Below are 16,198 nucleotides of genomic sequence, written 5' to 3' on the forward strand. Positions count from 1 at the left end.
AAGTCAGGAGTTCGAGACCAGCCTGACCAACATGATAAAACCCCGTCTCTATTAAAAATACACAAATTAGCTGGGCGTGGTGGTGGGTACCTGTAATCCCAGCTACTTGGGAGGCTGAGGCAGAAGAATTGCTTGAAGTTGAGAGGTGGAGGTTGCAGTAAGCTGTGATTGCACCACTGCACTCCGGCTCTTGGCAGCAGAGAGAGAGTCCATCTCAAAAAAAAAAAAAAAAAAAAAAAACGTGATCATGAAATGCTCCTGCTAAAAGCACCATCTTAGTAAAAAAAAAAAAAACATTGAGCTGGGTGCCGTGGCTCACACCTGTAATCCCAGCACTTTGAGAGGCTGAGGTAGGCGGATCACTTGAGCTCAGGAGTTTGACACCAGCCTGGCCAACATGGCAAAACCCCATCTCTACAAAAAATACAAAAATTAGCCAGGCAGGGTGCGCATGCCTGTAGACCAAACAACTCAGGAAGCTGAGGTGGGAGGCTCACTTGAGCCTGGGAGTTCGAAGTTTCAGTGAGTCAAGATCATGCCGCAGTATTATAGCCTGGACGACAGAGCAAGACCCTGCCTCAACATAAACAAACAAACAAATCAATCAATCAATAAAATAAAATAGGGTGGGTGCGGTGGCTCACGCCTATAATCCCAGCACTTTGGGAGACTGAGGCAGGCGGATCATGAGGTCAGGAGATCGAGAACATCCTGGCTAACACGGTGAAACCCCGTCTCTACCAAAAATACACAAAAAAGTAGCCAGTTGCGGTGGCACATGCCTGTAATCCCAGCTAGTCAGGAGGCTGAGGCAGGAGAATTGCTTGAATCCAGGAGGCAGAGGCTCCAGTGAGCTGAGATTGTGCTACTGCACTGCAGCCTGGGCAACAGAGCGAGACTCCGTCTCAAAAAATATGTAAAATAAAATAAAAATAAATTAGATGAGGTCTCGCTTTGTTGCCCAAGCTGGTCTCAAACTCCTGGGCTCAAGCAATCCTTCCACCGTGGCCCCAAGGTGCTGGGGTTATAGGCATGAGCCACCGTGCTCTACCCCAAAGACCATTTTGTCCTTACATTTAATCCTGCTTACCCATGTTCTCTGGGTCATGTAGGCCAGTTTCTGTGTCTTACTGAGGGTGGGGATCACGTCTCACATTTCTTTTGTGTGGCCTACAGAATTTTATTCCATATTCTCATTGATTAAAATTAATTAATGCTAGTGAGGTTTGGACTGCTGGTATAAGGTAAAAAAAAGAAAACAAAAAAAAAATTAAATTAAATGAATTAATGTGTTGAGTGCATTCTATCAAAGGAGAGAAAACTGTCTGGACCCTTACCAGGAAGGATGGTGGTTAGATAGCAACACAGACTTTCCACAAGAAAGGGTTATTAAGGAAAAAAAGGCCGGGGCTGGGCTGGTGGCTCACACCTGTAATCCCAGCACTTTGGGAGGCCGAGGCGGGCGGATTACGAGGTCAAGAGATACAGACCATCCTGGCCAACATGGTAAAACCCTGTCTCTACTAAAAATACAAAAATTAGCTGGGTGTGGTGGTGCGCGCCTATAGTCCCAGCTACTCAGGAGGCTGAGGCAGGAGAATCACTTGAACCCGGGAGGCAGAGGTTGCAGTGAGCTGAGATGGTGCCACTGCACTCCAGCCTGGTGACCGAGCGAGACACCATCTCAAAAAAAAAAAAGAAAGAAAGAAAAGAAAGGCCGGACATGGTGGCTCATTCCTATAATCACAGCACTTTGGGAGGCCGAAGTGAGAGGATCACCTGAGGCCAGGAGTTCAAGACCAGACTGGGCAACATAGCGAGATCTCATCTCTACAAAAAATTTAAAAATTGGCTGGGTATGGCAGCATGTGCCTGTGGTTCAGCTATTGGAGAGGCTGAGGTGGGAGGATCGCTTTATCCTGGGAGATCAAGGCTTCAGTGAGCCATGATGAAGCCACTGCATTCCAGTCTGGGTGACAGAGCAAGACCTTGTCTCAAAAAAAAAAAAAAAAAAGAAAAGAAAAGAAAATGGGAGCCGGGCGCAGTGGCTCACGACTGTAATTCCAGCACTTTGGGAGGCCGAGGTGGGTGGATCACAAGGTCAGGAGTTCAAGATCAGCCTGGCCAACATGGTGAAACCCTGTCTCTACTAAAAATACAAAAATTAGCCGGGCATGGTGGCAGGCACCTGTAATCCCAGCTACTCAGGAGGCTGAGGCAGAGAACTGCTTGAACCTGGGAGGCGGAGGTTGCAGTGAGCCAAGATGGCACCACTGCACTCCAGTCTGGGTGACAGAGCAAGACTCCGTCCCCCCACAAAAAAAAAAAAAAAGAAAAGAAAAGAAAATGGGAAAATCTCATTATACATGGGAGAGAAGGCTCAGCTAACTAGGACAAATAGAGAAGGCATCCTGAGAGAAGTATGAAGATGGGGGAGATGACCTCTCTAAGGGCCAGTCTGCTTGGTAAGGCAGCCTTGGTGGCAGCCTCCTGTGTCTCCCTCCTTCAGGGTTCTGAGAATAGGGCTAAGGAGGGGCAAGTGTTAGGTGTGCACCCCCATCCCTTGGTACTGAGTGTTCAGACAGTGATAACAGGTGCCCAGAACTGCTCAGAGGAAAGAAGGGATACAATTCCTGGCCGGGCGCGGTGGCTCACGCCTGTAATCCCAGTACTTTGGGAGGCCAAGGTAGGGGTGGATCACCTGAGGTCAGGAGTTCGAGACCAGCCTGGTCAAGATGGTGAAACCCCATCTCTACTAAAAGTACAAGAATTAGCCAGGAGTGGTGGTGCATGCCTGTAATGCCAGCTACTCAGGAAGCTGAGGCAGGAGAGTAGCTTGAACCCAGGAGGCAGAGGTTGCAGTGGGCCAAGATCGTGCCACTGCACTCCAGCCTGGCAACAGAGCGAGACTCTATCTCAAAAGAAAAAAAAAGGAAGAAGAAGGGATACAACTCCAGACACAGACAAGCACACAGTCTGGATCATCCACCCCACTCCTCCCCCAACCTCCACAAGAATCCTGGACTCTCCACTGGGTCACCTTTCCTACCCTGCAGCCTGGCTTGTGTGTTTGTATGTACTAAACAACTCAACAGGGTCCTTTGTTCCCCAGGCATGAAGCCAGAAGCCTGGCTTGTGTAAGAAAGACAGAAAAGAGAGAGAGAGAGAGAGAGAGAGTCAGAGGTCACCTGCATTCCAGGGCTTAACAGGAATTATTTTTAGAATTATTTGCTGTTTGTTTGGAATGACCTTATTTCAGCGAGTCTAGACCTATAAGTGACTTCAAGTGACCTATGATGGGTTAGAATAAATCTCCTCCAGTGCCTGGCACATCCCAGGAGCTCAATAGGAAGTGGCTGGCTGAATGAATGAATGAATGAATGAATGAATGAATGAATGAATGAATCAAAATTCATGAAGACCACAATCTGGCTAAAGTCAACCACAGGGGGAGAACAACCAGGGCCAGGAAACTAAAACTGACTGAACACCTAAGATAGCCAGGCACTGTGTTAGGACCTTGGCTTATTTTATTTTTTGAGACGGAGTCTCCCTTTGTCGCCCAGGCTAGAGTGCAATGGCACAATCTTGGCTGCAACCTCTGCTTCCTGGTTCAAGCAACTCTCATGCCTCAGCCTCCCAAGTAGCTGCGATTACAGGTGTGCACCACCATGCCCAGCTAATTTTTGTATTTTTAGTAGAGACAGGGTTTTGCCATGTTGCCCAGGCTGGTCTCGAACTCGTGGCCTCAAGTGATTCACCCACCTTGGCCTCCCAAAGTGCTGGGATTACAGGAACGAGCCACCATGCCCTGCCAGACCTTGGCTTATTATTTCCATTTGAGAGATAAGGAAACTGAGGCTCCGCAATAAATGACTCCCCAAAGTGGCAGAATAAGCAGCATGTTTATCTCTGGAGACCTGCTCTTTCCTCCTGACACCATGAAGTTTTAAAAATGCAGTTACACTCAACACACCTCTATTGAGCCTCTGCTCTGGGCAGGGCTACATGCTAGGTTCTGGGCAGCTAGAGTTGGGGATGATGAAGATGAGGGACATAGTGCTGTCCTCCAAAGTCCTGAAGGGGAGAAGTATGCCACCTCTACACCTTTCTGGTCATAAGGCAGAGAGTGGGGAGTATTGTTTAAGTAAGACCTTCTGCTCTCATTGCCATAATTCTGGATTAGGCAAGCGGGGAAAAGGAGAACCTGTAGACAGAAGTCTACCTTCTCAGTTGAGGGAGGGGGTCTCCTGAACAAAGGAGGCCACCAGCCTCCAGGAGAAAGCGAAGGATTCGTAAAAAACACTCTGAGAATCCAGCTCCTCAAGGTGCCCACCCTGGGCCTCCTCTGTACCTGGGCACTCTCTCACATGATCTGCAGCACACACTCTCACATGTACACCATGCCACACACCTAACTGCATTCACACACATATCCTTTGCCCTCCAGGTGCCAGGCTCACATCTGCTGTGAAGGAGATTTGTCTGGAGTCCCAATGGGACCCTGAGGGTGGACATTAATTTACCCAGAGGGCTGATTCATTCTTGTTGGTGGGTCAGGGATGGAGTGGGTCCAGGGACCCTGCCTCGCCCACCCCACTTTCCGCCAGCCCCTTCCCCATTCAGCAGCTTGCCCCCTCCCCACTCACACATACTTGTTTCTGCCCTTTGTTTCCCTCCCTGGCCAAATCCCCAAGGCTTCTTTGGTCATTAACCTCCTGCTTTAATTAGCTTAGTGAGGAGGAAAGCAGAGGCAGGGCAAGTTCAGGGTGGGAGTCTGGGGGGAATCTCATTTCAGTGGGGACAGGAAGGCTCAGCCCAGCTGGTGGCCCCACAAAAATGCCTAGCACACAATAAGTCCTATGCAACTGTTGGCTATTTCTATTAATGTGAAAGATAGTCACCTGGTCCACAAAGCAAAAACTTTCTCCCAAAGAGACCCCATGGTCCCCAGTACCACAGTCTCTGCAATCCAGGTTCCTGGGGCAGACGGAGGGGACAAGAGGCAGAAACAGCCCACTCTCCAGGGCCCTGTCTCTCCAGTTCTTCCTCTTTCACTCTTGCTTGGTGGCAGTAGCATCAAATCCCACAATAAGGTTTACTGTTGATCTTATGTTAAATCCCCAGTCCAGGGGGCAAACTTCCCCAACTCCAGGACCCTCCCAGTTTCCTCAGTCAAGGTTCTCCTTCCCTGGACCTTCTGCCTAGCAAAGGAAAAAAAGCCCTGCAGTGTGCCAACTGCCCCCCCACCTTCTGAGATCCTCAGCTCAGGTTCCAGCGCTCCCATTAGTGTGCAAATTCACTCTTTCCAAGAAACAGTTTAGGGAACTGGGCTAAACAGCTCAGCCCTCAAGGCCCCACATTGCTAAGTCTGTGAAGTCAATTCATCTGTTTCCTTGCCTCTCAGCAGGACTTTATCTTACAAACTAGTTCAGATGTTTGTTTTTCAAGTCACTCCAGAAAAGGACACCTTACCACTGTGGCTTACCCACCCACTATTATAAAACTCTTTATGGAAGTTCTTCTTCAAGTCTGACCTCGAGCCCTCAAGCTGCAGTGCCATCCCTTCTTCCCTTGGGAAAGATCCAGACATAAAAAGGGTGATATAAAATAAATGCAGAAAATATGGGGTAAAGGGAGAAGAATAAATTGCATTACACTCCACCTTCCTGAAACTCTAAAAGTGCCTAACTCTCCAAGTTATTTTCATTCTCACCGAATTTCCGGAGTCAAACGGGACTGAATGGTTTTTTTTTGGTTTGTTTGTTTGTTTGTTTTGTTTTTGTTTTTTGTGGGGCGGACGGAGTCTCACTCTGCGATCTAGACTCACTGCAACTTCCGCCTCCCGGGTTCAAGCAATTCTCCTGTCTCAACCTCCTGAGTAGCTGGGACTACAGGCGTCAGTCACCATGCTCGGCTAATTTTTGTATTTTTAGTAGAGACGAGGTTTCACCTTGTTGGTCAGGCTGATCTCGAACTCCTGACCTCAGGTGATCCACCCGCCTCGGCCTCCCAAAGTGCTGGGATTACAGGCGTGAGCCACCGCGCCCGGGCCTGAGTAGGTTTTCAATGGGAGAGGGGTGGAGGAAACAGAGTGGAAATTACGATGAGTGCTAAAGAACAGATCACCCCAAGCTGTATTCACAGCCCAGGCCTGAAGGAAGCCTGGGTTCCCAGTCCATCCTGGTCTCTCCTCCCTCCTTCTGTCATACCCAAAGCTCAAGGCCCTCACCCCAAACGGTTAAGTCACCCCAGGCCTTTAAGACTTTTCCTGCCTCCCCACTCTCCGTCCGACCCCCACTTCTGTCCCTGCACTCCCTCAACCTCCGCACCTCATCACTCCACCTCCCTCCCGACCCCCTCCACCGAGCAGAAGGACGTGAACTAACTCACCTCCCAGTCGGTGCCTCTGAGATCTCCGAGACTGGGGGGGCGGGGGGCGGGCGAGGGGAGATGGCTTGCTGTTTAGGGATGAGGGGACCCCATCCTTTGCCAGGGGGTTCCAGCCCCAGCCTGGCACCCTTTCCTGGCCCCCACAACGCGCAGAGCCCAGCTCTCCCCCCATCGCTGCTGCGGGCTTTGTCTTCTCTGCCGAGAACCTCTCCCCGCGGCCGGGCTCTGGGATCGACTCTGGGAGAGCGGGAGGGGGAAGCGGAGAGGGAGCGCAGCAGGGAGGGGGGAGAGGGGAGCGAGAGAGAAAGCCGCAGTGAGCGAGCGGGGACGGCTCCCCGCCCGCGGCTCCCCTCCTCATTTCCATAAAAAAGCGGGCCCCCAGGACCGGCCGGCGCGGGGAAGGAGCGGGTCCTGGGAGGGGGCGCGCTGCGTTAGCCAGCTTCAAACCCGCTCCGTTTCCGCATACTACCCCTTCTCCCCGCACCCTCCTCTTACAAAATTAGGGACCTCGACTTCCATCCCACCCCTAGCTTGCCCCGGAGCTGCGAGGAACGACCGAAGGGCACATCCCTATCCTCCTCGGGTCAAGGAATTTGTCCCCGCGCCCCCAAGGGCGGGAAACTACAACTCCCGGCATGCCCCGGGCGCCCCCGGCGCGCCCCCCCTCCCGTCAGTTCCATGCTGCTCCATCCAGTTCATTTAAAACAAAAGAGTTTGAGCGCTGGAAGGGGCTGGGCTCTATTGGGGGCCACTGAGCGCTGCTCCCGGACTGGGGCTCGGTGCGGGAGCCTAACGGGGGCGCCTGGACGGCGGGGGCTAGAGACTCCCAGGTCCGAGGCGGGAGGGGTGGGGGCAGAGATCCTGCAGCCCCCCGCCCCCCGTCACCCCCGGAGAGGAGAGGAGATCTGCTTTCTTGGTTTTGCTTCTCTTTCCCCCCACCCCCACCCCGGGGGCTGGGGCGAGGGGAGTCGGGTTACAGGGTGTTTGGGGAGGGGGGCTTAGGGGGAGGGTCTATCTTTCTATCTCGCTTTCTTCCCCCCTCCCCAGTTCTTTGTTCCCCCCTCCCCACACACCCCCTCCTCTCCTCTCCCCTCCCCTCCTCTCTCCTCTTTTCCCTTCCACCACCTCTCTCTCTCTCTCTCCCTCTCTCTCTCCCCCAGCTTTTGTTTCGCCATGCCTAGTCTAGTGGTATCTGGAATAATGGAAAGAAATGGGGGCTTTGGAGAACTAGGATGTTTCGGGGGAAGCGCTAAGGACCGAGGGCTGCTGGAAGACGAGCGCGCCCTTCAGCTGGCTCTCGATCAACTCTGCCTCCTGGGTTTGGGGGAGCCCCCCGCCCCCACGGCGGGCGAGGACGGGGGAGGTGGGGGGGGCGGCGCCCCCGCGCAGCCGGCCGCCCCCCCGCAGCCGGCCCCGCCGCCGCCGCCCGCGGCGCCCCCGGCCGCCCCGACGGCGGCCCCCGCGGCGCAGACGCCCCAGCCCCCCACCGCCCCCAAAGGGGCGAGCGACGCTAAGCTCTGCGCTCTCTACAAAGAGGCCGAGCTGCGCCTGAAGGGCAGCAGCAACACCACGGAGTGTGTTCCCGTGCCCACCTCCGAGCACGTGGCCGAGATCGTGGGCAGGCAAGGTAAGCGGGGCGCCGGGACCACTGAGAGGGACTGTAGTGGGGGCACCCTCGTCCCTAGCGCGGAAAGTTCATTTCTTCCCTTCTTGCCCGCCTCCGGCTCTGTCCCTTCCCCACAAAGGGGGACCCGCCCCCAACCCTGATTTCCAAGTGCCACAAAGTTCCCTGTTACCCCTAGTCGGGACGGTTCTCCAGATCCTTCCTCCCCCAGGACTCTGCCTTTAGACAAAGAAATATCCTCGCACTGGAAGAGGGAAAGGGAAGGGTATCGGTCTCCCAATCCAGGGAGGCTGTCCTGAGGGGGTGTCCACTCCTAACCAGAAAAACTGACGGAATGTGCAAAGAGTTACTCAGAAGCCTGTACTCTGGTATCTGCTCCTAGGTTGGGGAGGGGCATCCCTGGGGCCCCCAGCCGCCTGGAGTTACAGACTTTGGGGGAGACCTGGCCCTCGAAGCCAGACTGAGTATCTGTCTCTTTGTTGGGTTGAGTGTAGGAATGGAAGGGGGTGTGGCCCAGGGGAGGGTCCCAGCCTGGGGAAGAGGCGGTGAGGGGGGCTGCTGAGAGAAGGGGGTCCTGTGGTCACCCACACCCCAAAGTTGGACTGTCTCTGGGGTTTTGGAAGGGGTGTCTCCAAGGAAGTGCTACGTCCTGGCTTGGACCTCTCCTCTTCCCTCTCTGGCTTTTGTTCTGGGCTGGCCACGGCCTTGGGCCAGAGGCCTAGAGAGGGGTCTCTGGTAGTGAAAGAGTGGGACAGGGTAGGAGGGGGAATGCTGGGGGGTAAGAAACCTTCACCTGGAAATTTGGTGGAGGGCGTGTGTCTGGGTGTGTTGGGAGGGGGTGCAGAATTAATCCAGCGTAGTATGTCTGGTACCACACCCTCTGCTGCTCCAGCATCCCTGGGTGGGTGAGTGGGGGTGTTGGTGAAGGTCCAAATTGAGCAGACGGGATCCTGGGGACCCTTCCCTCTCCTGGCTTCTCAAAAGAGAGTGGGGGGGGGGCAAGATTTGGAAATTGCAAAGAGGCTGGGCTGGGGAGGTGTGGGGTGGGGGAGGAGTGGGGGAGGAGCTGTCCCACAGTGGGGAACAATAGAGGAGCTGCATTCCGGCTGGGAGTGCGGGAGGAGGCCGGCTTCTGGCGGAGGAAAAGGGGAGGCGGGCCAGGGGGACCCCTACTCCACATCCCACCTCATCCACTGGGAGTGCTGGGGGTTAGGGGGATTTCACGGAGAGATCCAGAATGGAGGAGGGGAAGATGCCACTCCCCTGCACAGCCCTCATCCCCCTGGGGCACTCCATCTCTTGAGATTTCTGATTTAGAAAGTTGGATTTCCTCTTGTCAGAAACTGGGGATCCAAAGCCCTGGAATTGGGTGGGGACAGACATTGCTATCTTTTCCTGGGTGTGGGGGTGGTCTTGGGAGGCCCCGGAATTTAATGGAGTCATTCTTTCCTCTTCTGCCTCCGCATCAGATGGGCTTGTCCCTCATAAAAGTAGGGGGGTTTTTTATTCACAAAAGATAAGCCTGCCCCTCAGTCAAGTATATGGAAGTCCTCCCTCTTGTCTAACCTCCCTCCTCCTGCTGCAGTGTTAGTGCTCCTCTGTTTGACCTCTAGGAAGGTGAAGCCCAGTGGGTCTTCCCTTCAAGAGACGCTTCTTTGGGGTTGCAGAACCCAGGAAGAGACCCACCACCGGTTTTGCACCTCCAGGCCTCTAGTGTTTCTTCTTCCTCAATGCCTTGGCCTGTCCTCCTCACCCCAACCCCAACCGCTGAAGATACCTAGCTCTCATTTAAGTTTTTGGACCCAAAACTTAGAGCCAGAACCCAGGTGCCCATCAAACAATATGTGAGTAGAAATGGTAGGAGAGGGGAGTTCACTGTTTTGTGACCCTCCATACCTCGAAAATAGAACAATCATTTACTGACATTAAAGCAGCAAGGATGTGGGCTGGACAACAGGTAGGACTTCATAACTGCCAAGAGGTCTGAAGACAAGAGAGAACAAGCAAATTCTCCTTCTTAAGGTCTTTTAAAAGTGAGGGGAGGGGGTAGGGCGTGGTGGCTCACACCTGTAATCCCAGCACTTTGGGAGGCCGAGGCGGGTGGATCACCCGAGGTCAGGAGTTCAAGACCAGCCTGGCCAACGTGGTGAAACCCCCATTTCTACTAAAAATACAAAAAATTAGCCAGGCGTGGTGGCAGGTGCCTGTAATCCCAGCTACTCGGGAGGCTGAGGCAGGAGAATCGCTTGAACCCAGGAGGCAGAGGTTGCAGTGAGCCGAGATCATGCCACTGCACTCCAGCCTGGGTGACAGAGCAAGACTCCATCTCAAAAAAACAAACAAAAAAGTGAGGGAGAGGCCTCCAACCTACTCTCTTCCCCTCACCCCCCAGTCTGCCAGCGTTGAAGAAGCAGCCATCTGGAGTGGAGGAAGGAGGAAAAAATGAGCTCACCTCAGGTCTCAGGTTGGAGGGTTGGGGCAGAGGCAGAAAAGTAGGACCACTTGGTTTCGGTTGGAGAGAGAAGGGGAATAGTGAGTTGTGCTCAGAGAAGGGTGTGACTGGGTCTATATGTGAATGGGGGTGAAAGTCATGGGTGTGGGTGTGTATAGGAATGTGCTGTTTGTGTGCTGGGGAGGATGGCGATGGACAGTGGGATGTATGAAAGGCCGAATCACAGGGACTTGATGTGTGTGTGAAAGAGGTGTATAAAAGTGTACATTAGATTGGCCCCATAAGTATTATTTAGATAAAGGCACACCTCTTAGGTACATGTGTGTGAACTCACACACGTGACGTGTGCTTCCCAAAAGGGTGTGAGTCTTGGAAGCTCTGTGTGAAGCTAGGAGCAGGGAAGAGGAAGGTGGGTAAGGAGGAGAGGGACTTGTCCAGACCCCCAGGTCGGCAGCTTTTAGAAACAGAGTAGCCCTTACTTTTCTCTCTAGCCTTCTCCCTCTTTGTCTCTCTTTGTCTCATTTTTCTTCTTTCTCTTCCTGCCTTTCCCTAACCTCCCAGCTTTAACCCACTTCTACTTCAAAGCAGGAGTGTGGGTCCAAAATACCTCTCCCTCACCTACTCAGCCCCAGCCCAGCTCAACTGTCTTGCCCCCAGGGGACAGGGGGACAAGAGTGACACGGGGTTGGGCACTGTTCCCTCACACAGAAGTTTCTTTAACTCCATACTCCTCCCTTCCTCCTTGAACTTACGATTGTCAGACCCTTCCCAGTCCCCCACACTCTACTCGTTGCTGCAAACTCAATATGAATTTGAGGCCCACTGAGAGAAACTACTGAGTGGAAGGCATGTGGGACGGTCATAGAGCAGATAGACTTCAGTGGTCCCTGGGTAGTTTGGAGGACACTTTTAATGATCAAGGGTCAGATGAGTAGATTGTGAGGTTACTGAGCACATTGGGGTTCTGTGGAAAGATCAGGGTCAGTGACAGATGTGGGGGGTGATTAAGTGATTTGGAAGTTTGTGAGTAGCCAGGAATCAGTAGAGAAATTGAAGGAAGAGCAAATATTGGGGGAAAGGAGTGTAGTTTGTGAATGGATTTGAGTTACCAGCTTGTATGGGAGGGTCAGTGATTATTTGGGGGTTTTGAGGAGTGAATGAATTTGGAGGGCCCTGAATGGAACTCAGGGAAAGTTAGTACATTTTGAAATCTGTGGCTGAGAGAGACATTAGGTACATCTGAGATCTGATAAATGGGTTCTTCAAGTCAGGGTGGACTGTGTGTGCAGCAGTGGGCATTTCAAAGGGTAGACTGAAGTGTTCCTGGGAGGCTAGGTATTTGGGTGAGGATCAGGAATTTATTGGTCCCAGCACAAACCTTGCTGTGTGCGTTTCTTTGTCTCTCTCCTTCCCCGCCCTATCCCAGGCTGCAAGATTAAGGCCTTGAGGGCCAAGACCAACACCTACATCAAGACACCGGTGAGGGGCGAGGAGCCAGTGTTCATGGTGACAGGGCGACGGGAGGACGTGGCCACAGCCCGGCGGGAAATCATCTCAGCAGCGGAGCACTTCTCCATGATCCGTGCCTCCCGCAACAAGTCAGGCGCCGCCTTTGGTGTGGCTCCTGCTCTGCCCGGCCAGGTGACCATCCGTGTGCGGGTGCCCTACCGCGTGGTGGGGCTGGTGGTGGGCCCCAAAGGGGCAACCATCAAGCGCATCCAGCAGCAAACCAACACATACATTATCACACCAAGCCGTGACCGCGACCCCGTGTTCGAGATCACGGGTGCCCCAGGCAACGTGGAGCGTGCGCGCGAGGAGATCGAGACGCACATCGCGGTGCGCACTGGCAAGATCCTCGAGTACAACAATGAAAACGACTTCCTGGCGGGGAGCCCCGACGCAGCACTCGATAGCCGCTACTCCGACGCCTGGAGGGTGCACCCGCCCGGCTGCAAGCCCCTCTCCACCTTCCGGCAGAACAGCCTGGGCTGCATCGGCGAGTGCGGAGTGGACTCTGGCTTTGAGGCCCCACGCCTGGGTGAGCAGGGCGGGGACTTTGGCTACGGCGGGTACCTCTTTCCGGGCTATGGCGTGGGCAAGCAGGATGTGTACTACGGCGTGGCCGAGACTAGCCCCCCGCTGTGGGCGGGCCAGGAGAACGCCACGCCCACCTCTGTGCTCTTCTCCTCGGCCTCCTCCTCCTCCTCCTCTTCCGCCAAGGCCCGCGCTGGGCCCCCGGGCGCACACCGCTCCCCTGCCACTTCCGCTGGACCCGAGCTGGCCGGACTCCCGAGGCGCCCCCCGGGAGAGCCGCTCCAGGGCTTCTCTAAACTTGGTGGGGGCGGCCTGCGGAGCCCCGGCGGCGGGCGGGATTGCATGGTCTGCTTTGAGAGCGAAGTGACTGCCGCCCTTGTGCCCTGCGGACACAACCTGTTCTGCATGGAGTGTGCAGTACGCATCTGCGAGAGGACGGACCCAGAGTGTCCTGTCTGCCACATCACAGCCACGCAAGCCATCCGAATATTCTCCTAAGCCCCGTGCCCCATGCCTCCGGGGCCCACTCCACTGGACCCACCCTGGACCTGTTTTCCACTAAGGCCTTTTGGAAAGCGGTGATTTGAGGGGCAAGGTGCTTAGAGATACTCGCTCGCTGGGGAAGGGGGGAGGGAGGCAGTGGTGGCTGGAGGGTGCGCCACTTTCAGAGCCTCTGGTCACCCTGTCCTGGAAAGATTGGGAGGGGGCCAGACTGAAAATTTTACTAGAGTTACAACTCTGATACCTCAACACACCCTTAAATCTGGAAGCAGCTAAGAGAAACTTTTGTTTTGCCAGAGGTGGCCACTAAGGCATTCTGACGCCCTCTGCCCACCTCCCCCGCTGTGTGTCACTCCACCCCTTCTTCCGAGGAGAGGGTGGGTAAAAGGGAGAGGGAGAATTACCACCTGTATCTAGAGGTGCTCTTTGCAATCCCTAAGCCCTCTGGTCCTGACCTCCGACCTCTTAACATGACCCTTTACCCCCCACCCCACTCCCATATCCTGTTTGGGAAACTGTCACCAGTTTCCAGCAGTGTAAGGGAGTTGGAGTCCTATCAGAAGTTGCATAGATCTTCTAGGGGTTGGGGGAGAGAAGCATGTCAATCGTTTCTATGGCTGAAAGGCTCAGAAGCCATCTGCCCCCACAAAGCTGGGCTAGAGGAATCTGGAGAGGAGTCCTCCTCTCTGCCCCCGCCCCCCCAATGTTTCCCTTCACTCTCTCTGTCCATCTTCCCTTCCTTTGGGATCTCCCCTTTCCTCAACTCTTTCCTTTCCCTCCAGCTCTTTGCTTTGCTTTCTTTTGGTGGCTGTCACTCCCAGCTCTGTCTTGTTCCTTGTCTTTGTCTTTCTTCCCTTCCCCCCGCCCCTGCCCCTACCAGCCCAGCTTTGGGGACACCATCCTCCTGGGGAGAAGTAGGGGGAGGAATATTTGGATGGCCCCTCCATTCCTCTTCAGGCATCTGGAGGCCCTCTCCCCCACTCCTCCAAAGAAACATCTCAAATTATTGATGGAATGTATCCCCATTCTCAGTGAAAATGTGAGGAGGGGACTAATACTGGGGTAAAGGGTCAAACCCCCACCTTCATCACTATGGGCATTATATTTAGGGAGTAGTTCTTGGGCTGGATTTTCTGGTTGTGGAAGTCGGGGCGCCAGAGTAGTGTGTCTGCTATTTAAAGGAGCAGGAAAGGGCGTGAGGCAGGAGGAGAGCCTGGTGGAGGGAAGAGCTGCTCCTCCCATGCAGTGCCCGACTCCCTGCACCCCTCTCAACCTGACCTGAACCTTTATTGAATCCTTATTAGCTTGAATCCTTATTAGCTTGAATTCTCCATGCAAATCATGGAGTCTGTGTCCCACCCGATGTGGTTGAGGAGAAGCCAGGTCTTCAAAGAGGGGTCAGCCTGGGGCAAAGCAGGACTGGGCAGGGCGGGCAGCAGGGCCTAGTCTGAGAATCACGTATTGTTACAGGCCTTGCACCCCCTTTGCTGCTTCCCTCCTGCTCATTTGGGGCTGCCACCAGCTCTCCACCCTCCTGGTTCCGCTGGCCGGGCCAAGAGAGGATGGAGGGATGGGAGTCCCAGGAAATCCTTGTAAATAGTGGGGTGGGACTGTTCTGAGTGATCACCCGAGCACTTAAAGCTCCAGAGTCCCATTCTTCCTGGATGGAGCAGGTGGAGGTGCAGAGGGGATTTCCTCCTCTCCTTCTTCCTGTCGAGAATTAACACCTCTCCGCAGCCTTCCCCTCCAGAACACCAGCCAGGGAGGGGAGGGGAAGGAGGTCACAGCCAAGAAAACTGCCCTGTGACGACTTCCCTCCTTCCCGCCTATGTGAGCCATCCTGAGATGTCTGTACAATAGAAACCAAACCAAATGGGCACCCTCGGTTGCCGGGGGCAGGTGGGGAGGGGGGTGGGAAGAAGGGATGTCTGTCTGTCGATCCCCCTCCCCCTCTCCACTCTTTACCCACAAAGGCAGAAGACTGTTACACTAGGGGGCTCAGCAAATTCAATCCCACCCTTACCAATTGAGCCAAACCTAGAAACAAACACAAAACACGCATAGTGAGAGACAAAATAGAGGAGAGAAAGAGAGCATGAGAGGGAGCGAGACAGGCGACCAACACAGAGGAGAGAAAACAAAAATAGCAAAAAAAAAAAAAAAGCAGTTCTTTATAATTTAATATTCTATTTTAATAAAGGCGTTTATTACCATATAAATGTAGCAAAGAACCTGGGCTAATATGAAAAAAAAAGACTTTTTATTAGGTAATTTATTATATGAAAAGGATATTTTATTTTATGATAAAGTGATCCTTAAAAAAATAAAAAAACTTTAGAAGGTTTAGAATATATGTAGGGAGAGAAGAAGAAAAAAATACATTTGTATTCAGAGTTAAATCTTAAAAAAAAAGTGTTTTTAATATATGTTTGGGTTTACGTTGCTTTTTTCCCCCACTTTTTTTTTGGGGAGGAATGTCATTTGCTTTTCTTGGGGGAGCATCCCAGGGGTGAATGGTGGAGAGAGGAGCTGGGGGAACCCGGTCCCTCCTGGGACCCTTCCAGTAGATTGGATTTCACTCCATGGACTCCTCCTCCCCTCTCCCCCTCCCCCTCAGGGGAGCCGGCAGAGCCAAACAAAGAAAGGGATTAACAAGAAAGGAAGAAGCTGTAGGACTAAGGACTGAGGATCCTGGGGTGTCCCCCACCACTTTCCCCTGCCCTGTCCCAGGGGCAAGTGAGGAGGGGGAATCCAGAATTAAGGCCTAGCAGGCCTATAGGAACCCTCAGAGCTGTGTGAGATTTAAGAGATCTAGATTTTTTTTTTAACCAAAAACAAGAGAGAAAGAGAAGAAAAAGAGAAACCGAGGGGTTTAAAAGAAAAGAATACTACAAAATAATAATTATTAATAATAATAATTCAAATTTATTTCATATAATCCTAGAGAGAGAAAGAAACAATTACTAGTTACTTAGTAGACAATATTAAGATAGCTTAAAGTTTAGTAGCGTTGAGGGCCCCTGGGTCCAGTAGAATGTATAAAAGTCGTAAGGAAAAGATAAATAGAGGAGGGAAGTGGCTGAGTCCACCCTGAGTTGCCCCATCTTCAGATATCAGGGTTGGAGCAGGTTGCTAGTTTAAGATTGGGAGCTTCCAGTCTGCTGGGGTTGATTCTGAGAATCCTTGGATTT

The 16,198-nt window shown here is 53.1% G+C and overlaps 2 protein-coding genes across 2 annotated transcripts in view; one reads left to right on the forward strand and one right to left on the reverse strand.

The window, feature by feature from the left end:
* Positions 1-6,631, reverse strand: part of LMNA (lamin A/C) — a 58,409-nt gene extending 51,778 nt beyond the window's left edge. Inside the window, exon 1 of the mRNA XM_024245455.3 lies at positions 6,394-6,631. Coding sequence (XP_024101223.2) covers positions 6,394-6,565 — 172 coding nt within the window. The 5' untranslated portion in view covers positions 6,566-6,631. The remainder of the gene's footprint in view (positions 1-6,393) is intronic.
* Positions 6,632-7,096: 465 nt separating this feature from the next.
* On the forward strand, positions 7,097-15,765 carry MEX3A (mex-3 RNA binding family member A). The gene is made up of 2 exons (XM_024246034.3): positions 7,097-8,020; positions 11,896-15,765. The coding sequence occupies exons 1-2, from the start codon at positions 7,567-7,569 to the stop codon at positions 13,002-13,004; spliced, it is 1,563 nt and encodes a 520-aa protein (XP_024101802.2). The 5' UTR covers positions 7,097-7,566; the 3' UTR covers positions 13,005-15,765.
* The last annotated feature ends 433 nt before the right edge of the window (positions 15,766-16,198 follow it).

This window comes from Pongo abelii, chromosome 1, assembly GCF_028885655.2.
Source record: "Pongo abelii isolate AG06213 chromosome 1, NHGRI_mPonAbe1-v2.0_pri, whole genome shotgun sequence".
NCBI lineage: Eukaryota > Metazoa > Chordata > Mammalia > Primates > Hominidae > Pongo > Pongo abelii.